The 27708-nt window shown below is 49.9% G+C and overlaps 13 protein-coding genes across 13 annotated transcripts; 5 read left to right on the top strand and 8 right to left on the bottom strand.

Moving 5' to 3' along the window:
- Nucleotides 1–104: 104 nt before the first annotated feature.
- On the bottom strand, nucleotides 105–1340 carry N7443_005266 (F-actin-capping protein subunit alpha; the record flags this gene model as incomplete). The annotated part of the gene is made up of 7 exons (XM_056885322.1): nucleotides 105–447; nucleotides 504–641; nucleotides 699–751; nucleotides 814–903; nucleotides 969–1081; nucleotides 1181–1199; nucleotides 1284–1340. The coding sequence occupies 7 exons, from the start codon at nucleotides 1338–1340 to the stop codon at nucleotides 105–107; spliced, it is 813 nt and encodes a 270-aa protein (XP_056743600.1).
- Nucleotides 1341–1682: 342 nt separating this feature from the next.
- Nucleotides 1683–3635, bottom strand: N7443_005267 (armadillo-type protein; the record flags this gene model as incomplete). Its single annotated transcript, XM_056885323.1, is given in 3 exon segments — nucleotides 1683–2456; nucleotides 2513–2805; nucleotides 2816–3635. The coding sequence occupies 3 exon segments, from the start codon at nucleotides 3633–3635 to the stop codon at nucleotides 1683–1685; spliced, it is 1887 nt and encodes a 628-aa protein (XP_056743601.1).
- A 401-nt stretch (nucleotides 3636–4036) lies between these two features.
- N7443_005268 (Zn(II)2Cys6 transcription factor) lies at nucleotides 4037–5689 on the bottom strand (the record flags this gene model as incomplete). The annotated part of the gene is made up of 1 exon (XM_056885324.1): nucleotides 4037–5689. One exon carries the CDS (start codon nucleotides 5687–5689, stop codon nucleotides 4037–4039), a length of 1653 nt encoding a protein of 550 aa, XP_056743602.1.
- A 1090-nt stretch (nucleotides 5690–6779) lies between these two features.
- Nucleotides 6780–7798, top strand: N7443_005269 (enoyl-CoA hydratase/isomerase family protein; the record flags this gene model as incomplete). Its single annotated transcript, XM_056885325.1, has 4 exons — nucleotides 6780–7118; nucleotides 7191–7255; nucleotides 7305–7600; nucleotides 7653–7798. 4 exons carry the CDS (start codon nucleotides 6780–6782, stop codon nucleotides 7796–7798), a joined length of 846 nt encoding a protein of 281 aa, XP_056743603.1.
- A 372-nt stretch (nucleotides 7799–8170) lies between these two features.
- On the top strand, nucleotides 8171–10117 carry N7443_005270 (uncharacterized protein; the record flags this gene model as incomplete). Its single annotated transcript, XM_056885326.1, has 8 exons — nucleotides 8171–8269; nucleotides 8327–8597; nucleotides 8655–8759; nucleotides 8816–9055; nucleotides 9108–9254; nucleotides 9304–9545; nucleotides 9599–9817; nucleotides 9881–10117. The coding sequence occupies 8 exons, from the start codon at nucleotides 8171–8173 to the stop codon at nucleotides 10115–10117; spliced, it is 1560 nt and encodes a 519-aa protein (XP_056743604.1).
- Nucleotides 10118–10604: 487 nt separating this feature from the next.
- N7443_005271 (glutathione-dependent formaldehyde-activating enzyme) lies at nucleotides 10605–10799 on the top strand (the record flags this gene model as incomplete). The annotated part of the gene is made up of 1 exon (XM_056885327.1): nucleotides 10605–10799. One exon carries the CDS (start codon nucleotides 10605–10607, stop codon nucleotides 10797–10799), a length of 195 nt encoding a protein of 64 aa, XP_056743605.1.
- A 338-nt stretch (nucleotides 10800–11137) lies between these two features.
- tyr1 (uncharacterized protein) lies at nucleotides 11138–14144 on the top strand (the record flags this gene model as incomplete). The annotated part of the gene is made up of 9 exons (XM_056885328.1): nucleotides 11138–11333; nucleotides 11425–11636; nucleotides 11691–11993; nucleotides 12049–12312; nucleotides 12371–12465; nucleotides 12520–12945; nucleotides 13003–13306; nucleotides 13363–13565; nucleotides 13622–14144. The coding sequence occupies 9 exons, from the start codon at nucleotides 11138–11140 to the stop codon at nucleotides 14142–14144; spliced, it is 2526 nt and encodes an 841-aa protein (XP_056743606.1).
- A 517-nt stretch (nucleotides 14145–14661) lies between these two features.
- Nucleotides 14662–15375, bottom strand: N7443_005273 (rhamnogalacturonan acetylesterase; the record flags this gene model as incomplete). The annotated part of the gene is made up of 1 exon (XM_056885329.1): nucleotides 14662–15375. The coding sequence occupies one exon, from the start codon at nucleotides 15373–15375 to the stop codon at nucleotides 14662–14664; it is 714 nt and encodes a 237-aa protein (XP_056743607.1).
- Nucleotides 15376–16062: 687 nt separating this feature from the next.
- N7443_005274 (uncharacterized protein) lies at nucleotides 16063–17969 on the bottom strand (the record flags this gene model as incomplete). Its single annotated transcript, XM_056885330.1, has 6 exons — nucleotides 16063–16181; nucleotides 16252–16336; nucleotides 16389–17210; nucleotides 17297–17449; nucleotides 17504–17626; nucleotides 17685–17969. 6 exons carry the CDS (start codon nucleotides 17967–17969, stop codon nucleotides 16063–16065), a joined length of 1587 nt encoding a protein of 528 aa, XP_056743608.1.
- A 527-nt stretch (nucleotides 17970–18496) lies between these two features.
- N7443_005275 (alcohol dehydrogenase) lies at nucleotides 18497–19848 on the bottom strand (the record flags this gene model as incomplete). Its single annotated transcript, XM_056885331.1, has 7 exons — nucleotides 18497–18549; nucleotides 18616–18754; nucleotides 18821–18855; nucleotides 18910–19332; nucleotides 19380–19460; nucleotides 19514–19626; nucleotides 19673–19848. The coding sequence occupies 7 exons, from the start codon at nucleotides 19846–19848 to the stop codon at nucleotides 18497–18499; spliced, it is 1020 nt and encodes a 339-aa protein (XP_056743609.1).
- Nucleotides 19849–20322: 474 nt separating this feature from the next.
- On the bottom strand, nucleotides 20323–22175 carry N7443_005276 (Zn(II)2Cys6 transcription factor; the record flags this gene model as incomplete). The annotated part of the gene is made up of 5 exons (XM_056885332.1): nucleotides 20323–20465; nucleotides 20516–20615; nucleotides 20673–21533; nucleotides 21596–21891; nucleotides 21944–22175. 5 exons carry the CDS (start codon nucleotides 22173–22175, stop codon nucleotides 20323–20325), a joined length of 1632 nt encoding a protein of 543 aa, XP_056743610.1.
- An 820-nt stretch (nucleotides 22176–22995) lies between these two features.
- Nucleotides 22996–24115, top strand: N7443_005277 (uncharacterized protein; the record flags this gene model as incomplete). Its single annotated transcript, XM_056885333.1, has 3 exons — nucleotides 22996–23037; nucleotides 23088–23482; nucleotides 23536–24115. The coding sequence occupies 3 exons, from the start codon at nucleotides 22996–22998 to the stop codon at nucleotides 24113–24115; spliced, it is 1017 nt and encodes a 338-aa protein (XP_056743611.1).
- A 1254-nt stretch (nucleotides 24116–25369) lies between these two features.
- On the bottom strand, nucleotides 25370–26962 carry akr1 (putative aldehyde reductase (AKR1); the record flags this gene model as incomplete). Its single annotated transcript, XM_056885334.1, has 11 exons — nucleotides 25370–25607; nucleotides 25665–25780; nucleotides 25834–25962; nucleotides 26023–26087; nucleotides 26147–26276; nucleotides 26327–26399; nucleotides 26456–26475; nucleotides 26550–26634; nucleotides 26712–26725; nucleotides 26777–26864; nucleotides 26916–26962. The coding sequence occupies 11 exons, from the start codon at nucleotides 26960–26962 to the stop codon at nucleotides 25370–25372; spliced, it is 1005 nt and encodes a 334-aa protein (XP_056743612.1).
- Nucleotides 26963–27708: the final 746 nt, after the last annotated feature.

Genomic DNA, 27708 nt, shown 5'->3' on the forward strand with positions numbered 1-27708 from the left:
AAAGAAGTAAATGTGCAAGTAATCGAAGTTGCAGTATAGTAGGGATATATGGATCCAACGCTCATAATTCCTCCCGCGTGATGTCGCTCTCACTCGACTCTGCTTTATTTCCCTTGGATGTTCTGGCCCAGACGGTATCCTCCGATCTTCTCCCACTCGACCTTCTGTCGCGTAATGGGGAGTTGTCTCCGGAGTCCCTTGAATGCACCCTCTGACATTTGAACGAATGCTTTGTTCAGCTCCTCCTGGTAGTCGCGCTCGACCGTAGCGATGCGGGACATAATCGATTCGGCGGACACTGAAGGGACCGAAACATTGACGGGCTTGTTGGTGTTGAGAGCCACATTTCCATCTTCATAGTAGTGCACGTCAACGTAGATCTTGCCGGTCAAGGTTGCGGACGAAGAGGAGACGGGGACTGTGTAAATGGATCGGAATCGGCCATTCCTGTAATAGCGATGGTCAGTCTATCTCAGATGCTCCTCAAGGCTAAATCTACATACCAGAAGTTGTTAGGGGAGTATCGGTTCGCAACCAGGAGAATAGCGACGGCAGAGTCATTCTCGACAGGGTAGACACCGTAGGAGCAGCTGGGGTAATGTTCACGGGCGTGGATGGCCAGCGACTTCAGAAGCGATTTACTAGATTGCAGGGTCAGTGATTCTTCGAGAAGTCCCACATGAGGTTCGTTCTCTTACATCAGATCGGCATTCTGGGATTCCAACGGCGCTGATTGCGCTCCAGAGGCGGTCTTTGAATCCCAAGCGGTCAGTTTCCAACATTGTAATTCGAATCTGGTTACTCTCGCCTTACCTGTGTGATGTGGTCGATCTCGAACGAGGTCTGGCTTTCCGAGTCGAAATAGCGATTGCCCTCCAGCTTGTTGAATTCACTCACAATAACCTTGTAGCAAGCCGATGTCAGCGTCCGAGGGAGCGGAAGAATGGGCATCCGATTGCTGGAACTACCTCTTGGCTTGATCCGGGCAGCTTCACAGTGGTGAGCTGGCTTTCATTGTAGCGCTCGAATGCGGGGGTGAGGGAAGAGAGAATGTTGTCGCCCTCGGTCAGGGTCTGGACATCTGTAGCCGGGAACTCAGTATCAATATTGGGATCGGGGAATGATGGTGGTGTGCGCAATCTAACGACATGGGGCTAGGGTCGGCGAGAAGGTATATTACCGGCAACAACATCGGCGAGCTATTGCAATCGGGTCCAAGGTCAGCGTGTATCTTCAGGGTCGCGGAGGGGTAATCTGGGGGGAGTTCCCAAACATTGGCATACCTCGCCGGGAGGAGCTCCCTCGATAAAGGCAGACGCGAGCTCAATAATGGAAGACATAGCAAGGGAGGTGTGCAGCACAAGGTAGAGGGGAAGTCAAGCTGTGGTGTAGGAGAAGGGGAGCTCGAGTGCGGGCGGAGAGCGATCCACACGTGGTTTAAGGCGGCAACTCTACTCTTCAATCTTCAATACGAATACCAAATTGGATTCCTAATATTCATATAAGGGGGTTGCAATAATATAAGGTATCTCGTCGCTTGAAAAGAAGTGTGTATCAGGTATGAAGGTTCCCCCAGCGCCATGCCAATATAACAAGGAAAAAAAAAACAAAACACGTCATCCCGACAATATGCTCGAGTGCACCAAATCCACCGGAATGCATCATATCGAGTCTTTTTTAAGTTACTCAATGCTCATGTTCATAAAGCCATCACTGGCCTCGGTCATGCCTTGTAGACCCACACGCTTGGTGCCACCCGCGTGAGGTGTGGTCCGATTATTATTATTGTTACTGCCTCCATGTCCATTATCAGAGCTTGTGCTAGGACGTTCGGAGAAGGGTGCACCAAGCTTGAATGATGGCCCCCAGATACTAGGCCCGTTATCGACGACGGAGGAATGGGTCAGAACCGGGCTGCTCTGGGCACTCACACTGGGAGAAACGGCCCGGCGCTTGAAGAGGTTGGGATCGAAGTCGTCGTCCCGACGTCTCTTGCGCCGGATTTCACCAATGACCATTCCGGGAGGATGGGGTGTCGAAGAGCGGGAGCGCGCTTTTGAGTCGGCCGTGGACCCGATAGTTGTTGACGGAGTTATGTCCATAAACATATCATCATCCGCCATGGACGTGCCTGTTTGGCGCAAAGGCGGTGGTGGTGGAGTGCGGTAGCGCTCATCAAACGAGTTCCAAAATTCGACGCCGCCAGAGTTGCGGCTCGCCTGCTTGCTGAAGCTACTGGAAGATTCACGAGCCTTTGCGTGTATAGGATCGGCGTCCGGCGCTGCCTCATCCGGAGGAGGATGGAGGGATGGGAAATCACTGAGTGTAGGTGAGGTCTCGGGCTCGGTGTCGCGAACCTGCTGAATGACCTCTGCCTCCCGTTTCATATCACTGTCGATAGGCGCGCTTTCTTCCATGAGAGCTGCTCGAATACGAGCAAACGTCTTGGTTTTGGGCTATTGCAGTGGTAAGACGGTGAATTTGAATATATGTCACTACCAAGAACACTTACTAGTAGGCTTCCTCGCCGAGTGACAGCGCGACGAATCACTCCCAGTGGTCCGCCATCTAAATGGGACGCTGCAGTTGGACTTCCTGCTCGAACGGCACGACCCTCCCCATCGTCACTTAAGTCCGATAATCGAAGATCACGCGTGCCCAAACTCAGACTCTCCCGTCGTGAATGGGCTGTTTGCCGTGGGCCGAAATAGCCTCCCGTGGAGTTTTCCACGCTTTTCAAGATCGGAGGAGAATGAGGGGGGGCCGGGGCTGGGTTTGGAGCTGTTCCCACTGGCACTGCTTGAACTGTGCCGACTACGTCCTTTGCGGAAGCGAGCTCGCTGAAAGCTCATGAGGCTGGCTGCTGCTTGTGAGTAGCCGCCCATCCACTCATTTCCAGGACTTTGGATATTACCCGTCGCGAAAGCACTCGGGCCACTGCCCATCCGCGCCGCCTGCGGCGTGGTAAGCATGGGATCGTCACGGTCGCCCATCATGACTTCGTCATCATCGTCACTGCTGCTGGTATCCGATTCCATCATGTTCACGCTCGACACTGAACTGGAGATGGCCGTGCGGTCGGCGGGACCGGAGGCGGAGGTGGAAAACGGTGGAATTGAGGTAGAGCCTTGTGATCCACGCCTTTGAGGAATGGTCATGCCGCGTCCTCCAACGGTCGGGGATGAGTCCGGCGAGGACTCTGCAAGTGTAGAGTGATGAAGGTTGGTGCAAGCGCGCGAGAAGTCAAGACCTCGTGAGCGCCGAGGCAGGACTGATCCCGGCGACCCATATATATGAGATGAATCGAGTTTTGGTGACAGAGGTCCGCGGTTGGCGAGCGAAGGAGAAGGCGCGTTGGAGAGGTTTAGAGATAGGTTCGCCTGGCTTGACGATCGATTCGGTGTTGCCGGCAACGAAGGAAGTGCACTATCGTCTTTGCTGGGCGGTCGATTCAAATCCCCTGTCGACGGCTGGGGCGTCGTAGGTTTCGACGCATCGGACAGAGAGCGCGATTTGGGTGAGCGCGTATGCTCCGGGTGGGCGGTTTCTGGTTGGGATAGTTGTTGGCTGAGCTTGCTCTCAAACAAATGGGCGGATGAGCTACGCCCAGGCGCCGAGGGCCGGACCTGCGCCATTGTCCGATAGAATGGCTAGAAGAAAGTAGACATTGTTAACCAGACGTTCGTTCACGATGAAGCGCAATGGCCGCTACAAGGCGCTAAACCCGAAACGGATCGCCCCGCACTGTCTCTTCGAGATACGAATGGATAGGCTATCGTCTTCGAGTTGGGTCGACCCCACGCTCCTTGCAACATTGTGCGAGCTCTCTCTTTTGGTTCCTTTTCACACCACGTTCGCTTCTGTACACGAGCTTGCACCTTTCTTTGGATAAGATACTCATGGCTCAAAATTATAGACGACCTGAACCTTGGGGAACTTGCTTGTTGTTAACCGTCATCACTGGAGTATTTGGTTATTAATTAGGCAGGGACGTAGAGAGTACTGTACAATTATAGAATCGCTAGTTATACAAAATTTACGCTAGGCTCATGGCATCGCTGATCGGCACAACGTACTTTTCCCAGTCGTTGAACTCGCCTTGTATTGGACCTTTCACGAGGTCCTGGTCGCGCGCCTGCCATACTGAAGCAATCACGGCCCGCGTTCGGGCGATGTTGGCGATGGTGGATTCAGACATCGCAGCCAGGGCTCGCAGGACGGTTGCCCGCCCAGATGCCGATCCACAGTGAGGATCTGACCAGAGCTCATCTTGCGAGGGGTCCAGCTCTACGGCCGCCACGAAGACGGGCCAGGTCATACTGGGCAGGGCTTCACGATCCAGCAGATCCGAGACAAGGCGAAGAATCTGGTGAACGTAATCCACTACTAGAGGAGTGGTAGGGCACGCCCCGTATAGCCCGCAATGCAGGTAAAGTAAAGCTGCCAGTCGCTTAGCCTCTGCTGCAGATGCCAAGATCTCGTCGTCACCATCTCCAACTTCCTGGACCAAGTGCTCGAGTTGGCTTTCAAGAGAAGCAGCACGCATAGAAAATGTAGCTTGGGTCCCGCTTGAATCAAGCTGTCGTCTTGTCCGGCTCATATCAGTAATCGTAGACAAGATATTGACCAATTCCGGACTGCAACCCATCCATAAGTCGATATTTTTATCATCGGCTTTCCAGTAGTCACTGCCGAATAAGACCTCCTTGGCGCAAGCAGTGCGACCCATGACGTCCTGGAAGGCAAAGAAGTGCTCTGCGAAGGCGGTTGCAGGGTCTGGTGCATCGGCGGATTTAGTGAGGGCTGCTGCTTGTTGCCTTCGAAGACGAATCAGATCCTTGGCACCTTTGAGATGGATTGTCCAATGCTGATCGCATTTATCTACAATCTCATAAAGGCAGAGCATCATCATGATAACCAGGACTTCGGGATCACCGGCGCAATTCAAGGAACCCTCGTTGGCGAGTCGACGGCGAAGATCGCGCAAAGTCTCAGATTTTAAGCGAAGCCCAAGCGGACCGTAGGAAGGATCGGCTCGTGATCGATGGCATGCACCCAAGGCTTGAATGGCCTTGAAGAGTGTGGAGGAGGCGGATGTGCTGAAGGGCAATATTACCGACGCGAATGGCGATGACTCGGTAGAGCTTGCCGTCGTACGAGGACACACCTGCTGGAGATAATAATCAAATAGTTCTCCATTTCCGAGATGAGAGAGCTCCGGGAAAAGAGAGATGGATGGTCCCAGACTTGAGTGGAAAATAGCCAAATCACCAGCCGACCAAGTGCTATTGCTGGGCGTAAAAGGGGCGAGAGCATGCATTTCATTTAGCACAATGTCCGCTTGCTCCGGGTGCTCAAATGTAGCGACTCCAGTGTTGACAAACCCCCATGGCCGAATGGCCGGCAATGACACCCAATTGCGCGTGTCTGATAATTCCGAAGCCGATGAGGTTGCGTCTCGGAATTTACTCCAGACACCGGCACGACCAAAGGCCATACCCCGACTAACAAATTCGGACTCCCATTTCAGGACGAGATTGGTGGAACATGGCAGCCCTTTCTCCCAGCATCTCGTGCACACGGGCTTCTTGGTATCACATCGCACTCGACTCGCTCGACATTCTCGACATCCGCTGCGAGACCGGGTTTTCACCGGACCCGTGCGGTCGGCGGCTTTTCTGCGCGGCATGCAAAAGACGATGCTCACATGGCCTCGTGACGAGGGCCCATCGGCGGGTATAGAGTCGAGCTGAAGTCGATTCTCGAGACCGGTGGAGGGTGTATAGGGTGTAGGGTATAGTGCTGGAAATTCGCCTGGACGTTGAAGGTTGGAAAAAACGGGATCCCCGCAACGATAAGAACGCTATCCTCGCCACCCCGCATTTGTCAGACGAAGATATTGTGTCTTCGTGTCCTTGCCCTGACCCAGGGCTTTCCCAGTGGCCGCGGTGACAGGTATTACTAGCCCTTGTCTCTCAAAAGCGTGAGAATAACATTGCGAAGCGAAGGTAGGCTCAAAATCAATAAATTCGACCTCTCCCACCCAGTGATTCCCTTTCCCGACCGAGTCGAAGCAAACTCATCTGGCTCGAAAATCGCGAATTCTCGTTAGTCATATATTCAGTAGATCAATTGTGACATAGGAATTTTCGTATGTGTTCATGCCTTATGACTGGGTTAAGTCCCCGCGAAGGCATATCTATAATAGTAGTTACAGGATGTGTGGGACTACGGTGGAACAGCTTCATACAGTGCTCTCTTCCTCCTCTTTCATTTATCCAAATATACCAGGTAGATTTATATGAAATGTGAGATAATGCTGGCTAGTAGGTGGCCAATCTGTGACCAATTCATCTTTGACATCCACAATCACTCTGAAGTGCTATTTCTTCCTTGTCCAAGTCTCCTTGAATCTTCCGGTCATCTGTCAGCTACAGACGTGAATACGTTGTGGCCACTAACATTTGAATTTAAAACGATCATGTTTCCATCCCTGAAACATTCGTGAATGATTTGCTCCTAGACTGCTAGGATATGAGGCTAACACGGGTTAACCGTGACCTCGTTAATGGTTGTTCGCGTAGCATCTAACCGACCGAGGTACATTCGGGCCCCCTCATCCGGATGCTGCGTTGATCTGCATATAAACCAACACCCTTCACAGTCTCGTGCTGAAAGAACAGGTTATCTTTTAATTCAGGCTATAAAGTCCTGCTTAAAGACCCTTTAGTTTCCCGTTTTATTACAACCACCATTACGGTCCAAGATACAAAGCGAAGATGGCAGACTCTCTACATTCCCAGCCCCCGGTGTCAAAATATTTCCAATTGTCTTTCCCCCAACCCGGAGTCATTTTGGTCACCATAAACCGGGAGCAGCAGCGGAATTCGTTACCGTCCGATGCTCATTGGGACGGGCACAATCTCTTCACGTGGTTTGACGAGGAACCGACGCTACTTGTTGCCGTTGTCACCGGCGCCGGAGAGAAGGCATTCTGCGCTGGACAGGATCTGGCGGAACAGAATGCATCTCGTCGCGGACCTAAGACGGCGGAGCAGATGGCCGTTATGAACCATCCGCCGTCCGGATTCATGGGGCTGAGCCAGCGCAGAGGAAAGGTGCGGCTGTCCGATAGATCTGCTCCTACGTTCTCCACACATTTTGACTAACTTCATTGCTTCTATCTACAGAAGCCCGTTCTCGCGGCTGTAAATGGATTCGCTCTTGGGGGCGGGTTTGAAATTTGCCTCAATTGGTATGCAACTCTAAGGATCTGTTGATTTGGACCGCATTAATCCGTGCAGTGATATGGTAGTGGCATCCCCCGAAGCCCAGTTTGGGCTGCCCGAAGTCGCAGTTGGACTTTACGCTGCTGCGGGCGGTCTTCCTCGAGTCATTCGCATCGTGGGCCTTCAGCTTGCATCTGAACTTGCCATGACTGGAAGACGACTATCTGCCCAAGAAGCGCTCGAGTGGCGCTTAATCAATCGCGTCGCTAAGACTCCGGCATCCGTTGTTGAGGAATGCCTGGATCTGGCTGGTCGCATCACTAGCTTTTCTCCAGACGGTATTATCGTCAGTAGACAAGGGTTGAGAGAAGGTAAGAACCTCTTTGCCCCCTTTTTGAACCCCACTTATATGTTCTGCTTCAGGATGGGAGAACCCAAGCGTTGAGCAAGCAACATCAAGAACGAGACAGGAGTATGTGAATAAATTAGTCGCAGGGGAGAATTTCAAGATCGGCGTGGAGGCTTTTGCCCGCAAAACGCGACCGAAATGGGTTCCGTCGCGTCTGTGACGTAGAGACTGCATCGCACGAGACCGAGGCTGTGTAAATAATTCACTAAATATTATGTTCGACAATTAAATATTGATTGTCTCAATATGACTAGTCCTGTTCAAAGCTCTGACTCTTGATTCATTTTTTGGTCTACGGACAGCCATCGGTACCTGCCCACACTTATCACCTGCCCAGGTGGGCATATGATCCCCTTCTAAGCGCTGCTCGGGCCGAGGGTCAACCTCATGTCATTTATTCACACTGCGCACAGGCCCATGCCCCCCTCTACTTAGGTACCAGGGTACCCGTGGACCTATATGCATTCCAATTTGTGATAAAACCTCGCATGTCCTTGGATAAGACTTATATTACTCATACCACCGACGCAGCATGATACCGGTAATCATTGGCGTTGCCGATATCAAAAATCGGTCAACCGCAGTTGAGGATGCAAAAGAGCCGGCAACTCTGATGCTAGAGGCGATTGAAGTAAACGTTTCTTTTGCCCTTCTGTCACTCTAGTCTCCCTAACACGTCAAATCTTAGAGATGCATCCAAGATTCAAGCACTTCAAGTCAATTCGCCGACGTTGTACGATCCAGTATCGATAGTATCGACGTCGTTCGCACTTGGACTTGGCCCTACTCGGATCTGCCAGGACTTCTTTCAGAGAAACTTGGAGTTCAAGCGAAACATAGAAGCTACAGCGAACACGGGGGGAATCAGCCAGCCAAGCTTTTGGATGAAGCTGCTCGGCGAATCGCGACTGGTGAGAGCAAAGTGGCCGTCTTAACAGGAGCGGAAGCCCTAGCCTCTCGTAAGGACAAACTCCTTTTGCTTTCCCATTCCGCACACATGAATACTAATGAAGCAGTGGCCGCCTGCGTCAAAGAAGGAAAGATCCCACCCCCCGGGTGGACCTCACCAGCAGAGTCGGTGAAAAGTGTTTTCTCGCCGACCACCAGGGAATTAAGGAAAGGTATGGATTGAATATTTCCAGTTGGGTGGGGTCCCGTCGCTAAGAGTTAATTTAAGACATTGGTGGTTTACATTCCGTGGGCGCACCTATCCATATCTATCCAATGTATGAGAACGGATTCCGGGCTCATCGTGGCCAGTCGATCAAGGATAACCATGACGAGTCGACCGCCCTTTATGCAGATTTCAGCAAAGTCGCAGCTTCTAATCCGTATTCATGGAATCATGGCAAAGAGACCGAATCTCTACAATCAATTGGAACAGTGTCCAAAAGGAATCGCATGATATGCTTCCCATGTCAGTCATTTGGAGAAAATTACATGGGCACACCGCTGACGGCTTGATCTAGATCCACTTTTGATGAACGCCTTCAACACTGTCAACTTGGGGGCGGCTTGTATCTTGACCTCGACTGAATTTGCAAAAGAACTACAGATTCCGCGTGAGAAATGGATCTATCCTCTTGGAGGCGCTGGGTTCAAGGAGCGCGAATTATGTAAGTGAGATCCCGAACTTCTCAGCGGACACTAGTTAACCTGAAGCAGTTTGGGAACGACCAAATTTCTTCGAAAGCTCGGCCATTTCGAAGTCACTTGATCGGTGTCTCAGTGCCAGCGGGCTCACTGGAAGCGAAATAGATATTTATGATTTCTACTCCTGTTTCCCTATTGTGCCGAAACTTGCCTGCCATCACATGGGTCTCTCAATTACCGAGCCAAAGAAACCTATTACAGTCCTTGGTGGGCTCACTTCCTTTGGGGGCGCTGGCAATAACTATTCGATGCATGTACGGGTGTCCCATATTGCATGAGATGTGATCAATGATTAACCCTATAATAGGCACTCACTGAGATGGTACGCTGCTTGCGTCGAGGAGCAGGGCAAACCGGACTGATTTTGGCCAACGGGGGGTTCTTGTCCTACCAGCATGCGATCTGCATTTCAACACAGCCTCGGAAGAATCATAACCTCTACCCGGACAGCGGGACGTTGCACTCTGGACCATCTGATGAGATTCCACCTATAGACTCAGAGACAGAAGGTGAAGCGAGAGTTGAGGTAAAATAAATTCTTTGGACTTCTTGGTACGGTGGAAAGTTCTCTTTGCTAACATTGAGACAGACCTATACAGTTGAATTTAACCGGGATGGCAGCCCTGAGCAAGCTTACATCGTTGGACGATTGACAGGGAGCAACCATCGTTTTCTTGCAAACCATGGGAACCAGGCCACTTTGAAGCGACTTGCATCGACTAGTGAAGAGCCCATTGGGATAATTGGCACTGTGATGCCCGATCCAACGGGCGATAAGGGATATAGGAAGAACTTTTTCTATCTAGATGGCAGCCCGAAACTGTAATTCAACACAATTGGTGATGATTTGAGAAACGCATAGACCTCGCATTTGTCTAGGCAAGTAGAACGAAACGTGAGTGTACCGCAGGTGCGGCTGACCGCGCCTCCGAGTTTTGACCCTCAGCATAAGAAAGGAAAGCAAGATAGATCCGCATGGCTAGGCGGGAGAACTCAACGACTGAGGTCCTTTCAAACGGAGCGTTCAGTGGGAGCGTTAAGAGGACATCTGGGCATTGGTAGTCCAGGCAAGCGTAAATAACGAACGGGAAACATCCTGAAAACGGGGTTTGTTGCTTCGAACCAGCGCTTCCGTAAGCAGTGCACAGCGTGGCTGCAGGTGTTCGAGCACTCCCGCCAAAACTGTGGGTAAAACCAAGAAGTCTGGCTAAAAGCAAACGTTGGTTGCCTGACTCCGAAAAAGAACATTGTGCAGCAGGTGTTTGTGAATGACATTGGATGAATTACTGGATTGGTTCAGGTAGCCCCTAACCATGCGTGGCTGGCTGGGAATCGTGGTTGGTACGATGAACCCCTGTTCGCGCCAGCGGAAAGCCAAGATGCAGCCCAAGTGGGAATCCCGAGCGACTCAGTTGGTTGGGCTGGAATGCCTCGAGGCCAAATATCCCTGGCACATCGGGGCGACGCATTGGGGTGCTATTCGTCAATTGCGAACTGGGCCACAGTGACGGGTCCTCGCCAAATATTTCCCCACGGCATGTTTTAAGTGATGGAGTTGACATGATAAAAATCGAGCTGCCGACGAGGCTTGCGTCGAGTGTGATAGCGCGGCGTTTCCTGCAACGTTCTCAGAGGTTCCAAACGCCCGCCGTTGTCTCAGCCAACGATTTGACGTGGATGCTGCTTGCTCCAGACCAGGAAAGGAAGAAGTATATAAGACACCGTCTCGACCGGGAATCCCGGCAAATGTTTCTCTTGTAATTTCAACGCGCGAATGCACCTCTTCGGCAGACGATTGAGGAAAAATTACAACGGACGAATCCACGCACCAGCCCGAAATACTGACATGATGGTCCCTGAGCCTTCGTATGAGTACTACCCCGTCAGGGCCCGTTTCCCAGATAAGGATTCGAATTCTAACGATGGAATCAACCGACGAGTCTTCATCCGTCAAAATATTGACGAGTGGAGCGCCAAGGGATCTAATAAAGGACAGGTCGATCTTTTCATCATGGGCTTGGATAAACTCCAGAGATTAGATCGTAAGTTGAATTCTACCCTTTGATAACGGTTCATATAAAAGCTCTAGCAACGCCAAGCATGTTGGTAGATGTGCTAATTTTCATTGTTTAGCCAAGGAGAGACTGTCCTATTTCCAAATTGCCGGTAATGCTTTACTGTTTGTCCCACGTTCCTACACCGGGGTTAACATGCACTTAGGTATTCATGGCCAACCCTTCGTGCGCTGGGATGACCCAAGTACTGAAACCATGAAGAACGGATACTGTTTCCATGCACATATCATATTTCCAATTTGGCATAGGCCTTATGTTCTTCTCTTCGAGGTCTAGCCGAAGCCCCAAGCCTCTAACTCAAGTTCGACATTGACTGATTGATAGCAAGCCATATACGATGTCATGATCATGGAAGTTATTCCTCAATTTCCAGAGGACCAGCAAGCCGCTTGGCGGGAAAAGGCTGACGCGTGGCGTCTTCCTTTCTGGGATTGGGCGACAAATGGTCGGGTTCCTGATCTTGCCAAGTATCCAACCATCACTGTCCCGAAGCCAGAGGGCGGAAGAAAGCGCATTGACAATCCTTTGTTCCAATTCCGCATGCCAACAGATAAGCCCATGCGGAGTGAGGGTGTTGGTATCGAGAACACTTGGGCCAATGACGCCGATCAGGAAGAGTACAAAAACGTATGCTTGCCCCGTAATGCACCCAGCTGTGATATCTTTATCTAATGGGCGTTAGTTTGGCAATGCAATTGGTACTAGCAGATGGCCAGACGAGGAAGATCAAAAACCCACCAGCGAAGGTTGGCGTCACGGCGTGGTCAACAACCGCAAGGTTGCCGATGCGTTCAATTCCCACATGGGGTACAATGATAAAAATCATGGTCCTGCTGCGGAGATGGTTTACCGATTGCTCACGGTGCCCATGGATTACACTACTTTTGCGAGCACAAATCCCGCCTCAAAGGACCAAAGTGTGAATGAAGACCTGAATATTGAATACGTGAGTCCTTTCTATTTGATTGGACAGCCCAGTTGAATTAATCGAAAGGTTTGATTAGATACACAACAACATTCACGGATGGACTGGCGCTGAGGGGCATATGGGAAACGTACCGGTTGCTTCATTTGATCCTCTATTCTTCCTGCATCATTGGTATGTTAAGTTATATTATGTCTATCTCATAAGCTAATGTTGTTCCTGTTCCAGTAATATCGATCGCATTTTTGCTATATGGCAAGCTTTGAACCCGGAAAAATGGCTCAGCAATATCCCGACTGATAACGCCACTATTCGAGACTCTTTCGGCAAAGAGCATGCAGTTGGCGACAATACACCCCTGCAGCCCTTCCGGCTGGATGCAGAAGGTAACTACTGGACCCCAGATGGTGTGCGGCATACTCCCAATCTGGGGTACACATACCCGGAAATTCAAAGATGGAATGCCAAATACTATCAAAATGAATCCCTTGACCAGGATTTGCTCGCGGGTGATTTGAATATCGCGATAAACAAGCTCTATGGTGTCTCAAGAGAGTTGGCCTTGGATCCGAAGGTTCCAACTCCCGATGGGGTGGAGCAGATTGATGGTGGACTGCAAATCACGGATTTTGCATTTAGTATCCGGTTTTTGAAGTGGGTCAATAATCCCTGAGCAAATCATTCAAGGTACGAAACTCATGATCAAAACAGGTATGCACTGGGAGGTCAGCCATTCTGGGTTAAGCTGTACTTGGCACAAGAAGATGGGGTTCAAGTCCCGGTGACGGATTTAATTGCGGAAGTATACAATTTCAGCCAGAGACCGGAGCTTGATGGGGCGACCGTCTGTGGAAATTGTAAGAACGGCCAGACAGTCCGTGTCAAATCAACCGCCTATATCCCTATTACGCCTGTGCTTTACAAGCTATTACATGATGGTCGCAAGCTTAAGTCGTTAACCCGCGAGGAGGTCCTCAGCTATCTACAGAAACGGGCCTACTGGAGAGTCATTAAGGTGAGAAATACTCATCTGTAGACAGCTCATGAGTATCGAAACTGATGAGAAATCAGAATGGCAAAGAATTGCCTCGCTATGAAGTTGAGAAACTCGATTTGGAGATCATTGGCAGCAGTAACGACACGAAGTACTTCGAGAACCCTGCACGGCCGCCAACCTTTGATAACTTCAAAAAGGAGCCCACAATCTCGGGTGGCGCAGATGGAGCATTGGACCCAGAGCTCAAACAGCCCAAGGTCCAGCCTCCAGCTCCACGGTACGTTCAAAACGCAGATCTAGATCCAAAGAATTTCGAATTCTGATATCTCTTAGACCGGCACGGCCACGAGCTAATTTGCCACTGCACACTACCCTCACGTTCAATCGGCAGCTCAAGCCTGATAGCGTTATCTTATTGGAGTCAGCAACTGTCGACTTGGTCAGCCCTGGAGGAGGAGTTGACATGACTCAAATCTCCATAGCCGATGCTTCCAAAGATACTATCTTTCACATATCTATCCGACGAGGGCAAGATCAGATCATATTCAACGCGAAGGTTGGGGGCTCATGGGGCAAGGAAGAATTGATCAGCCTCGAACATCGCTTCCGGGCGGAAGAAGGGGCAACGATCATGATTCACGACCAGGGCACCGGATTCGAAGTCTGGATTGACTGGGTTCATGCTATTTGGTTTACTAAACGTGTTAAAGACAGCATGCCATATGCTATTTCTTATGGTTTGGGCAATGACGAAGGAACCTCGGTGCTATCAGAGGAGTTGGAAGTGCGCACTTATCCATCGATGAAGGCTCTCTTCCTACAGAAGCACGAAAATGAAGAGCACAAATCCCTCTGATCTCGCAACTTGCTTCATACTATATAGTCCTTCGTGATCACTCATATGTCAATATCGAGAACTGTCGAAGTCAAGATGGCGGCGGCATATGTGAAGCACTTGGTAATCCCCTGCGAATTGATTTAATTTTTTTATATCTGTCTCTACTCCATCATATTAAATATAATATTTTACGGAAAGCCATTCATGGGAATCTACATAAATCGTGCGGCATACGAAATCTACGAGAGCTGATAGCGGTCATTCAAGAGAAAGACGTGATGAGCGCTTGTTCGCGACCAGTGTCAACGTGTGTTTATCTTAATAGTGGCCTTTATCAACTGATATATTTCAAAGACTGGCAGTCTCAAATGTTATTGCGACTTTGAATTCGCGAAAAATGAGATAGACGCGGATGCCTGATGTACTTTATCTTTCAGAAATTTAAATTTAGACGATTCAAAATCAATTGGCCACTATTCACAACTATAACCATCAAAACAGTCCCTGGCTGATTTTTCAGTGATCACGGAACATGCTATGGCCAGTAGTAGGTTCCTTCTTTAATGTCGTTGGAAATCCTCCGATCCACATGAATGAAACCTGCGTTCTCTAATGCTGGAAAATCTCTTTGGATCAACTCTGCCACAATACTGCCGAATACCACACTACCCTCCAAGTTTAGATGAGTGTGGTCAGCATCATTAAGGTCATACGTATACGCATTCGCCAGTCCGATTGCATTTAGGTAGCGAGTGCTTTCTTTGTTGAGGTTGATATAAGAAGTCTTTGATATGTGAGCGGCTTCGATGACAGCACCGGTAACGTTGGCCAAATCATGGATAATTCTCGGCCCCATTGTTGAATCTTTATAGTTCCGACGTGACAAGGGCGTTAATAAAATTGGTTCGGCACCAGCTTCACGAGATTCCGCGACAAAGTTGTCCAAATTTTGTACAAATTCCGACAAGGAGATATTGGCTGAGGACTTCTGATCATTGTGCCCAAATTGAATTGTTACAAACGGGCAGTAGTTCTCACGAACTTCTTGAATAGTCTCGAGAACATCGTACCAGTCTCCATCAGAGCGAAAACTGAAAGTGGTAGCTCCATTATGCCCAAAGTTCCGGCCTCTTGCTCCTTGAAAAAGAGTTGTGTTTAAAAAGCCGTCTCCCCAGCCACCGCCATTTGATGATTGAGTGGCCGTGGTACTATCACCAACCAATAAAAAGAAGGGCGGTTTCAGAAACATCGTGGAGGCTCCCTGAAAAGGGTCTCCAGAGACAAAAATGGAGAAGCAAACAGATAAAGTTATTGATAGCTTCATTTTAATGTCGCGAGATAAATCTGGCGTTCTCTTTCTTCGGTATGCGCCATAAAAACCTCAGGTTTCAATTTCATTGATGTGGGTATTCTGCAGTACTTATAGTGGGAAAATGACCCCTCACTAATGCATCCGGCTAAGTGACTGATTGAAAAGTTGTTAATAGTACAGTGTTGAATCTAACTGAGTTCCACCAACAGGAAAGTCTCTATGAGCGGGGTGCAGATTCGAAACCCTGTTTAGAAACGGGTTTGCGGGGTATCAGACACCGAACTCCCAGATGGACGTCCAAATTGCGGAGAAAATTCAGGGCAAACCTTGCGTTGTTCCAAGAAACGGCCCCGGGAGGTATGGATTGATATGAAACAGAGGCTGCCGGACTAATCTAATCCGTAACCCCAGTGGTCTGTTTCCAGGTGGATATACGAGTGTGAATGGCGGCCACTGAGTAGCAATTCTAGCCTTGCCCATGTGTGCATCATGAAAGCCTAAAGATCACTACAGCACCAATAATACATTAATAATTTGCCTCACTAGAGCAACTTCAATGTTGGAAAGATGAGAGTATAAGAAGACGCGGCTGTGCAAGCGTAGCTCTGACACTAGAAGAGTTACCTATCGTGCCGCGAGAACATCCGCAACAACTCGAGAGACTTTCATCAACTCCTCCTCACGCAAGTTTCTGCCCACCAATTGCACACAGCAAGGTACGCTTTCCACTTCATCAGGCGTGTCTGGTAATTAAGAGTTTATTGTTAGCTTCAATTGCACTTTTCAAACATTTTGACCAGTACCTATACATACAAGGTGGCCTATACTGCACATTCCGAACGAATGCTGCATCGGCAGTCTTGTTTGCTTTGCCGAATGGCACGATGGAAGCTGGGTACTGCGTGAAATGAGTAATGGATCATCGTGGAAAGTGTCTTGGGTGCACTTACATCAAGGAGATTCCAGAGGATAGTGTATGGCACGAACCCGAATAAATCATGAGGCTGGGCAGTTCCCTGGTATCCAGGCATGATGATGGCATCAACATCCGCTTGCACAATCAGTGAACGGAACTGTTCTTTGAACTTGATTCGCTGCTCATTTAAATCGTAGAGTCCCTCAAGGGTTAGCGGAGCATATTCATATTGCATATATTCATGGGGAAGAGATGTGGAAGCCAGCGCCGGTATGGTCGGTTCTCCGCTGGCAGCAATGTGCTGAAACGCAGTACCGGCCGGGTCCATGGCAAACATGCGAAATGCCAGTGCACAGGCATCCTTGATAGAAGGGGTATCTAATGGGATAATTTTGTGGCCCGCAGCCTGAAGCTTTTCCGTGGCTCGCTCCAAGTTGCGAAGGACTGGTGGATGTAGTGGGAAATGAGGATCTTCCTCGATCAGACCCAGGCGCAGCGCCGATTTCGAGGTGACAGTCCGCCATGGGGAGAAGATCACCGACGAATCCACTTTCCATGGATCAGCATCGCTTACTAGTGACATGAAGAGCTCTAAGTCTCGAACGGAAGTTGCTAAAGGCCCAGCACAAGCCTTGATCCCGGCCATGCCACGTCGGCCGGAGCTTGTCTGGCCGCCATATGGAACACGATCTGCTGAGGGACGCAGAGCAAAGATACCGTTGCAGATGGCTGGAATGCGAATAGACCCAGCAATATCAGTTCCAATACCTAGGATTGATCCTCGCATGGCAATTAATGCCCCTTCTCCCCCGAACTTCCCCCTGCCGTCAGATTGGAGCGGTGGGGGTTCAGTGTTCTTCCAAAGACAAAATTATGAGAGTCTGCCGCCTTTGAAAAGTCAGCGATTCATAATGACAAAATTATCAGAGAGTTTATGGGTACCATCATCGTCTGTGGAATGTTTGTTTTGACATAAGGGATTCCGCCAAGAGCCAAGATAATCTCCACAAGGGCTGAGTTAGATTTGACGGGGTCATTCTTGATGAAAGAGGTGAACCCAATGGTGGTATGAACTCCCTCAATATTGAAACAGTCCTGAATGAAAGGAAGCGTTAGTGGGCGTAAAGATATTGCGAGGCTCTTGCATACCTTGAAGCTGATGGGCAACCCATGTAAGGGTCCCACAAGATGACCAGTTTCTTGCAAATGCCGATCCAGCTCTTTCGCTCGCCGAAGGGCGAGATCAAAGAATGTCTCTGTGAGGCACCGGGTCTGTGGATAGCTGTCAGTAAGATGCGTCATCATAAGTAGTCATAGGGAGAAGTCATACCACCTGCTGTGCGATCGCTGCGCGAATGCAAAATGCCTCAGTAACTTCGTAGGCCGACAGTTCCCGGTGACTGATTTTCTCCAAAAGCGACGTGGCATCGTAATTTTCAGTAATTTCCAGTTGGTTGGGAGTCAAAAGACCACAACGACGCGGAACATCAAGTACGTTGCGTCCGGTAGTCTCAGAGATGCTGGTATACTCAGTAGGCAGACGCCACGAGGTCGGTATCTTAGCCGCGGCATCGGCCTGTTTGATCTGAACAAGTACTTCCCAAGATTCCGCCATGGTTTGAGTATATAAGTCGTGCAGGAAAATGAGGATAAGTGTTAGGTTGATGAGCCAGGAACATGGGAATGAAAAGATGGCCGGGGAGTGTAAGCTATTTATATTTGTTTATTGGGGGAGTTGCTCATTTAGGTGACTTTCAAGTGACACTAGTCCACACACGTGTAATACAGGGCCCAGGCAAAGTGACCTTTGGCCACGAAGAGCAAGTACATGCGCCAGACGTGGTGTTTCCATTGCTTCGTGTGCCCCCATTTCCCCGCGAAGATCCTATCTGGCGCCGATTGAGCCAATCACAGAGAATTGCGCGCTCCCCATTCTATACCTGCTCGGCTCCTCAAAGTCACTACCTAGCTTTGAGTTTCACTCGTAATTTCTGGAAATGGATCCTGTTGGGTGTCTGTCTGCCTAGAACATGTGGCTTGTTGAGCTATGCAAACCTTACACGACGAAAAAAGTTGATCCTGACCTCAGACAATCTGTTATCCCGCCGCCATCGTTCATGTACTCTCCCGCCCATCGCTGTCTTAATCCATCGTAATGACCGCGCGAAATCGGACTGATCCCTTCATCATGGCATCTGTGAATTTATCAGCGGCCGGGCGTTTTGGTGAGGTATCGTAACGTAATTGAAGGCGAGACTTACCAAATGCCTCGTTGGCCTTCTCCAATGGATACTCCTGGACCATGCATTTGATGTTTTCCAATTCTGTGAATTGAATGGCTTCTTCCGAGTCCCTCGCGTGCCCACTGGGCCATCCATGAACCGATAGGCCCTTGGTGATCTGCATGTGGTGTTAGAAGGACCTTGGTAGAATCAACAACGTAAGCAGTAGAAAGATTGGACCCACCATAGTCAGCGTGTCAAATGGCACCTCACCCGCCACTAGAATAATTGTCAATCACGTCGCTTTTTTGGCTTTCAATGGCTATTCCCTACCGGCAAGAATCAAGATTTTTCCGAGGGGGCCCAGGCCCTTCAAGAGTGGCGAAATCACCTGTGGGTTCGGCGCAGTGGCTACGACAAGTGAAGCACCACCGAGCTTCTGAAGAGCAGTGGCCGCGTCCTCCTTGCTGGTATCGATATACTCGTGGGCCCCCAGCTCCCGCACAAACTTCTCCTTTTGCGCGTCTCGAGAGATAGCGACCACACGGAATCCGAATCGATTCGCGTATTGAATCGCCAGATGTCCCAGACCACCAAGACCCTGAATAGCAACCGTGGAGCCCGGCTGCACGTTCATCTGACGCATCGCGTTGAAGACTGTGACACCGGCGCACAGAATGGGAGCATACTCCGCCGCCCGAACGTGGGTCGGGATGCGAACACCAGCCTCGGCACGGAGAATGCAATATTGCGCATCTACCTGGTTAGTTGGGAATCATATTGGCCGAGGAAAGCGATCTTACATCCGCCATTCTTAGTGACGCCGTTGACAATACCAAGGTCACACATCTGGAAGTGGCCTTTGCGGCAGGAGAGACAGGTACCTGGACCTGATTAGCATTGCTTTATTCTTTCCGACGATTGAAGTAGGTCACACCATCGTGGCCTCCATGCCATGGGCCGCCAATTCTATCGCCGACCTTCCACTGGGAAACCGAGTCACCCAATGCGACGACGTTTCCGATCATTTCATGACCGGGAATGATCGGGCTACGGAGGTTAGTCGGTCATCGAGAGAATGTCTTTCGCTACTTACAATTTGCCTTTCAACCCGTATGCCTGCGGAATTGTGTCGGAGTGGCAGACACCACAAGCCTCGACCTTGATCAGCACTTCGCCAGCGGCGGGTTTGGTCAACTGCACGTCCTCAATGACTAGTGGGGCTCCCGCCTCCTTGAACAAGGCTGCTTTGTATGAAGTAGGCAAAGACATGATGGTAAGATAATGGAAGAGGAATTGTTTTCAAAGTGACAATAGTGAATGTCGAAGCTAGAAAGAGGAGCAAGTGCCTAGGTGAGGGGTGTTTCTTAAAACCCGCGAGCTTTGATGTCATCGGTGATAGCGGCGATCGTCACAAGCCAACAACACAACACGAAGTACAGAGCTCAGGGGCTTCCACATTCTAGGTTCTACAGGGCCTCAATTGGTTACCGATGAATCATCATCATTTCTGTAGCGTTAAGCAGCTCCCCGGTTCCACTCCGATGCTGACACGATACATGGAGTTCAGGTGCAAGTCCGGTGGTTCACGCGGAGATCGAATTCAAATCCGAAACCCAATTTGGATGTGACCGGTCGTGACGACTGGCAATGATCGAAGGCCAGTGGATCCGATGGGTTCTACTTTTGCGGTCTACCATACAAGTACCAATACAGGTACAGGTCAGAACACATAAATTACCTATACTAAACATCCACCGCCATTTCGGCCCACTGCCTCCCCAACTCTTGCCGGATCCATGCCGTTCGCCAACCCAGCACATTCTCGACACGATCGAGAAAATTCAGCGATCCTTCTTGTTCTGCTTGGTCTCGCAAACAGTGGCCATCTGAATTATCCGTCAGCAAAAGCCCCAAGCGCGATCGGAGTCGAACGAACAGCGGTGAAGGAGGTGGCAGGCCATAAAGTATGCATTTTGCACACTTTCGTTCGATAAAGAGAGACCGATGACGGTCGCAACGTGCGCAGCAATGGTTCTCTACAGAGTACTAGTCAGCCATCGAACCTTGCGGTTCACCTTCCAACCCCAACGTACCTCGGCTTGGTGCCGGAATCGAGCCCTTGCATAGTCATTCATTTGAAGGGACTGTGGATCGGTCAGTGTGAGGAAGATGCGAGCCGCATAGTAATACTGCATTCCCACCACTGAAAGAGCGTCGTCAGTCAAAGCCATTCTCGGGGAGGATGGAGTGAGATACAGACCAGCAGGGGCCGACATCATCCACATTTCAGGGAAGGGGCGATTCGCAGCCAGATCGGGTGCCTGGTAGCGAATGGGCTGCCAGGTAATTGGCTTTTTTACATGCCACTCGTCTACAGCTTCAGAAACCCGGTGCCAGGCAGTTACCTCGACTGACTGCTCGGGAAAGTCTCGGCACAACTGGATGATATGCGCGCAATGGAATATGATCATGTTCGCAAATGCGGCATCGTCGTCCCGTAGAAACATGGATGACCGCTCATAATTGCGCAAGTCCAGCTGGAAGTGTTGATACTGTACCACGGACGCGTAGATGGCCTGACGCAAAAACTGCCAGCTGACAGCCTCGGCCATCCCGCCCGACGAGGCAGAGCGAGACATGAGATTGATGAGACGATTAGATCCCAGAAGGTGAAACTTTTCATCTGTATTGTTTTCCAACTCCTCGTAGATGCGCAATATCACCACCGTCACCAGCAAGTCATCGTCATATGTGTGATCAGGGCGGTCGAGTGCTGTGATAAGCAGCTCTACGCACTGCCCGTGATAGGACGAGGCCTCCCAGTCGCTTGTTTTATTTAAAATGGCGTCGTGCCGCGCCGCGAGTGCCAGTACTGCTTTGAAGACCATGGGTATTTTCATTGCACGCCGAGGCACGACGGTGCTAAAGTGCGACTGTGGGTCACATATATCCGCCTATGGTTCCTTTAGATCGCGAGGTTTTCCAAGTCTAGACGAATGGAATTGATATCACTCACCCATGGTGCAATTTTCTGGATGAAATTTCTCATCAGAGATGCCTCTCGCAGCGACAACATCAACGTTTCATCGGGATAGGGCATCAGTGGGCTACTTGTTGGAGCCAGTTCTAGCCCATGGTGGATGGAAACGTGTTGGAGTGACGACTTGAACCCCGTCGTGACTTCTGACAGCGTATCTAGTTGCTGACTGGGCGATAAGATTGTATCTGGGGGATTTCCTGCGATCTGGGAGTGGCTTTGAGAGACGAATTCTCCTCCTTCCCACTCATCGAAGGCCTCGTTGACGAACGTGACTATATCATCAACATTAACACGCAGGGAAAGACAATAGAAAGTGAAGCGTACCAGGCTGTAAAACATCCACCCAGACCTGTTGCTCATCCCATACCAAGTCGAAGCGGGCAGACGAGCCATTGCTCTTCTGATAGATGTGGTGCACAGCCTTGAACTGAAAGCGCGGGTCGAGATGGCACACTCGGCCCAGGCGCGCACACGGGGCGCAGGCAGAGGCCCCCGTAGGGATCACGCAGCGAATATGACGATGACGACACCGACCACAACCTTTGCCTACTCTCATGAGGCGAGTCGATCGATGCTGTCGTTTCGCGCCGTCTACGCAACGCGGAGAGGACTTCCCCGCATTATGCTGACTCAGTATGGCTTGGCGCCAGTCTTGGCCGCTCGATGAGGTACTAGATATATAGCATTAACATTGCTGGGGTTTATTCAAGGCGACCGAAGAGATTCTTCCGTAAAGCTAGCAGCTTCGCAAGGACATTCGCTCTTGGTGGAAGTCTACTAGGCCTACTAGATAGCGGGAAGAAGTTCCAACGAAAGCGATCGCTGATAAGCGCATTTGGAAGATTAGAAAGTCGGACAATGATAATCAGGCATAAACATTCGAATAAACCCTTTTAAACCCGTAGATCATTCCCAAATTACAATGGCTGCGTGGATCGACCAATCCTGCTGCCTACTGAATCTAACCCGAAATCGCTCCTTGAGGTCGGTAAAAAATAGAACAATCTGGCTTGGGATCTCCTACAGCGGAAACTAGCCCTGAATGGGATCGGATTTAAGAAATACACAGAATTTTTACCCTAGGGCCTAGTTGGGGTGGACCAGTGCTATGGATTAACAGAACGTCTACGAAGACACAGTAAACAAGTCCGAACCCCACGCAGTGGAGCCGAATGGCAGTGCTGTTCAACATCAAGGGAACTGCATGGCCAATCATTCCACTCCTAACCCCTGCAACTGAAAGCATCAACTGCAAAGTGGGAACATGCATTAACCGGCCAAGATTGACTCCGCCTCCGTCGCGATTATAAAAAAGACCGGGTTCTGGGCTACCCGCGCTGAAGTCGTAGGAGGATTTCGTTCTCGATTTCACTGGGATGTTGCTTCAAGTCATCTTGGTGGTCACGTTGTGGCAGTCGGTATTTGCGAGTTCTGACAACTGTGAGGGCTACTCCCTGCTGACACGCAGGGATTCTTGCTGATATCCTCAGGTTCCAGCAGTGTAACTATTTTCAGCCAAAGCGATGCCGACAACCTGTCCGATTGCGATACCTTTGACGGAAGTATCACCATCTCCTCTGCCGTTACTGGTGAGATCACCATCAGCAACGTGGAAGAGGTTAATGGAGCGATCACCGCCGAGGGGGTAACAGGACTTACTAAATTGATCGCTCCTGACCTCGACACCGTTAAGGGAGCCCTGACATTGAACGGACTCGATTCTCTCACGGCGCTGACTATGAATGCGCTGTCTAAGGTGTCTTCGGAGCTCTCAATTGCCAAAAACTCACGGCTCAAAACAGTTCACTTTGAAGGCCTCGAGGAAGTTGAGGGGCAACTAATATTGACGGGCTCATTCAAGAGGTTGGTCACGAACAGTGGGTGTTCGAGTTTGGGGCTCAACTAACGGATAGCAGTGTATCGCTTCCATCCCTGGACCAGGTCAAAGGCCGAACAATTATTCGAGGGGGCAGTTGCATGTCTTGCAGCACGTTTGACAGTCTGAAATCGGATGAGGTCTTCAAAGGTGAATACTTATGCTCGACTGGATCACCGGGCAACTCACTTAGTGCCGGCGCGAAAGGTGGTATCGCGGTAGGCATCATCGTCGCGGTCCTGCTTATATTACTCCTGCTGTGGTACATGATATGGCAGCGACGTCAGCGAAAGAGCAGGCGTAGCGGCGCAGATTCTTCACCTTCGCTGGCAGTAACTTCAGAAAAACCATTTAGTTCCCAATACAAGTCCGTCGCTTCAGATATCCCCCCATCTGTTTCGCATATGTCGCCTCCTTCGTCTCTCTCGCCTCCACCACTGGCCAGCGCACGTGTGCAACGCAAATCAATTGGGCCGTCGCCAGCCGTCTTAGATGGGAGGTCAATCCATGAAGCACCACACACGGTGACTCCCGTGCAAGAATATCATGAGCTTGATGCCGGACCGGTCTTCAGCACCCACCAGCGACCAATTAATACCGAGGGCAGAGTCCATGGGTGATCGTCCAGGCAACTTCGGACATTATTGAGAAAATCTCTAAAGAACTACGAATCTATAAATGTCATAATGTTAGAATGATGCTTGAGGATTGTCTTTGTCCGTTTTTCTGTTCGCCTATATACCCCTCCCTCTTTTTTTCTCTCAAAATTTTGATGGATGAACATTTTTGATATTTCGATACATCTGGCGCATGTTTGGAAGACAGTTGGGTTCCAGAGTCGTGTGATATTTGTGGATAATTCGGGGCAAGCATTCCTGACAGAGGATCAGTGTTTTTAGAAAAAGGACTCGGATCTAAGCTTGATTCGGCACCACCAAATGAGTCTAATGCTCTCGTCCGTTCTCCTCGACTAGTTGATTGTAGTTTCTTCTTCTCTTCCTTCTTCCTAGCTTCAATCTATGGCTTTCCATTTCATTAAAGAAACCCATATTGGCTTCTCGGAAGTTCCATCTATTTGGTACCAATCTAATCACGGCCCAGGCTTTACAGCATTTTGTCCCACCACCGACCCTACGGAGCTAGGTATTGATAGACTCGCGAATGAATTTTTTGTCGTATACATCGATAACCGGGACATGATCTAGCTTGAATTTACTATATATGCTACGGAGAGTTATTTATGGGGCAGCCAATAATGGCACCTAGATGAACCCTGGCAGTTTTCCATCTGGAGGGATTGAACATCCCTGTACGGCTAATAGAGTTGGTTAACCATTGACATCGCCACTGGGCAGACAGATCATGAAATTAAAACCATTAAGTGCCGCGTACACAATCGCTGCGGCAGCATACAACGCAAAGAGCTTTGACTCGGGAGAGACTGCAACTCCCACTGACTCAAGTGCTGGAAATGACAGTATAGTAGCATCAGAGAACCCGGCAGTGACAATACTGGTGATTTTTGGAGAGTCAAACTTCTCACTTTTACTGGAGATAACTATATATTGAGCCCGCATTGTTGGTTCCATGACGTGACAATAGTGGATGATCCTATTGGCGACTAGATGTTGCCGCACGACAACCAAACTTTCAAGGAAATAATCCATTCTTACGAGTACAAAGCATTTGAAAATTAAATTATTCCAGACAAGTTTGGAATCGTTTGCGTAAGATTAGCTAAGAAGTTACCCTGAAGACTTCAGGTGCTTGTGCTTCACAGGCTATTCAAATTTCTATGGACATCCTAGCCCCAGTTGACTGAATATACATTTCTCATCATTCATTTTGGACATGTCAATAAGATGTCGCTAGTTTTAAACAATCACCTTGTGGCTAGCAGCCTGCTCATCGGGCTCACCGAAGATATTGATGTTCCAGCGGGGCTTGTTGGCAGCGTAAGGGGTGTTGTAACGTCTGCGGTCCTGGCCTAGCAGGCTGACCTTTTGCACCTCCTCGGGCAAGAGCTCGATCTCCTTGAAGTTATCGCGGATGCGCGAAGGGGTGACCGATTTGGGGATAACACTGTGGCCACCGACCTGGGACCAGGCAAGACTAAAAAAAAACTGTCAGATGATATTACAAATGGCATAAATGGGTTATTCAACTCACATGACGTGGGCAGGGGTGACCTCAGTGCCGGTGCGCTTGGCGACAGCCTCGGCGACCTCCTTGACCTCGGGGCGGGTAATGAGAAGAGGAATGTTGAGCATATTGTTGCCAAAGGCCTAACTACATTAGCACTCAAATTCCTCAGATTGTTGACTGGTAGGACACATACAGAGTACGCAGTAATGTGAATGTTCTTCTTCTGGCAGTACTCGATCAGGTCGTTGCTCTGCAGCACGGGGTGGCGCTCGATCTGATTGGCAGCGGGTACGACACCAGTGCCGTTAATGAGGGCCTCAAGCTATTCAAGTCCTTGTCAGTACTGCTTCGAGATACCCACTTACGCGGAACCTCCACTTACGTGCTCAATGGTGTGGTTCGAGACACCAACAGAGCGAGCCTTGCTCTTTGGGAGCTTGGTCATGGCTTTTGATAGAGAAAGAGTCAACGCGCGTATCTGTCAGGTTGTGTATGGGCTTCCTTACCTTTCCAGGTATCAACGATGGAAACATCATCATCAATGATCACGTCACCACCCTCAACTGTGCTGTTGGCGACAAGGGGGAAGTATGACTCGCCCTTCTGGAAAGCGACAGGCCAGTGGACAAGGTAAAGCTAAGTCTGTCAGTGGCTGTTCGTTCAGATTGCAGCAAAACCACACATACATCGAGATAATCCAGCTCCAGCTCAGCAAGGCAGGCATCCAGAGAGGCCTCGACGGCCTCGGGGCGGTGCTGGCTGTGGGCAGTCAGAATCGTTTGTTATGAAAAGAGATGCCGGGCTCCGTAATATACCTGTTCCACAACTTGGAAGTCTATACCCGAACAATGGTCAGAATGATCTATTCACTCGGAATTTCGTGTCTGGGATGGGATATGCAGTACTCACGATGAAGAGGTCCTCACGCTTGAGGCCGGGGACGTCCTGGTAGGCGCGCTTGATGCCAGCGGCAACCTCCTTCTGGTTCTGGTAGCTAAAAGCCGAGCTTCAGGTCAGTAAAACGAGCTTCGGTAGCAATTGAAGCGACAAGGCAAAACCAAAGCTGCATACATAGTGGCAAGATCCTAGGACATGTTAGTCTCAATTCTGTTTGAGCGTACAGAATGGATACCTACCAGGTGGCGGTAACCGGCCTTCAGAGCTTCATATACGGCTTCGCCGACCTGGCCGGGGGCAGACTGCCAGGTGCCGAATCCCAGCTGGCTGCGTGCGCGTTAATCTCTCGATATTCAATATTTCAATTGGAGTGCATACGGAATCTGGTGGCCGGTGTTAAGAGTAACCTTCTTGCCGAGAGACATCTTGTGAGCTGGTAGCAATAAATTTGAATATAGAATAAAAGCAGAAAGCTTGAAGATGAGACTAAAAACCGGGCAGAGGCCGCGTCTAATAAACCGTCGACTTGTCTCCAGCGGGGTCGAACAATACGCGGTCTCGCCCTCCCACGCTGCCCCTCCTTCGGAGTAGACCCCACCGAGTACGGATCGGCAGCCATTATAGCAACGATTCTATCGTACTAGTTATTTCTATAACCACGCTGATATTCATACGTGCTTTCATTCATCTACCGCATTCCATGTCATCCTCTCGATTTTTATTTCGAGCACGTTCGTTCCGAAGGACAATGTTTCACTCCGAGTGCATCTCCCCGGAAACTGCCCCCGCGCCCCCAAGTGCTGACCTAATGCGTGATGTCATAATTATTACCCGTTTTTAGCCGGATAATTTACCGATACGCCGGACAACTTAGCGGTTAATATCACGCAGTTTAGTTTCCATAGCCCCCACTTTCCACTACAGTGCGGCCTTGTCGGGCACCAAATTAAGCCTAGTGAAGCTCATTGCGCCAATCATACCTTCTCGTACGAATGGAACTTGTAGGCCTGGTCCGACTAACGCCAGGGTTGTCGGCACGATCGCTCCGGTCATCGCATCTATTTCGGACGGGATTGATTCGTGAGAGCTTTACCGTGTGATGTTCGGCTTGCGCAATCGGCTCGAGGCCGAAGCTCTTGTTGGACGGAGCTTGGTGTTCTGTAAATAGGAA

The sequence above is a fragment of the Penicillium atrosanguineum genome, assembly GCF_028827265.1.
Source record: "Penicillium atrosanguineum strain IBT 20685 chromosome Unknown utg000003l_segment0_segment0, whole genome shotgun sequence".
NCBI classification, from domain to species: Eukaryota; Fungi; Ascomycota; class Eurotiomycetes; order Eurotiales; family Aspergillaceae; genus Penicillium; species Penicillium atrosanguineum.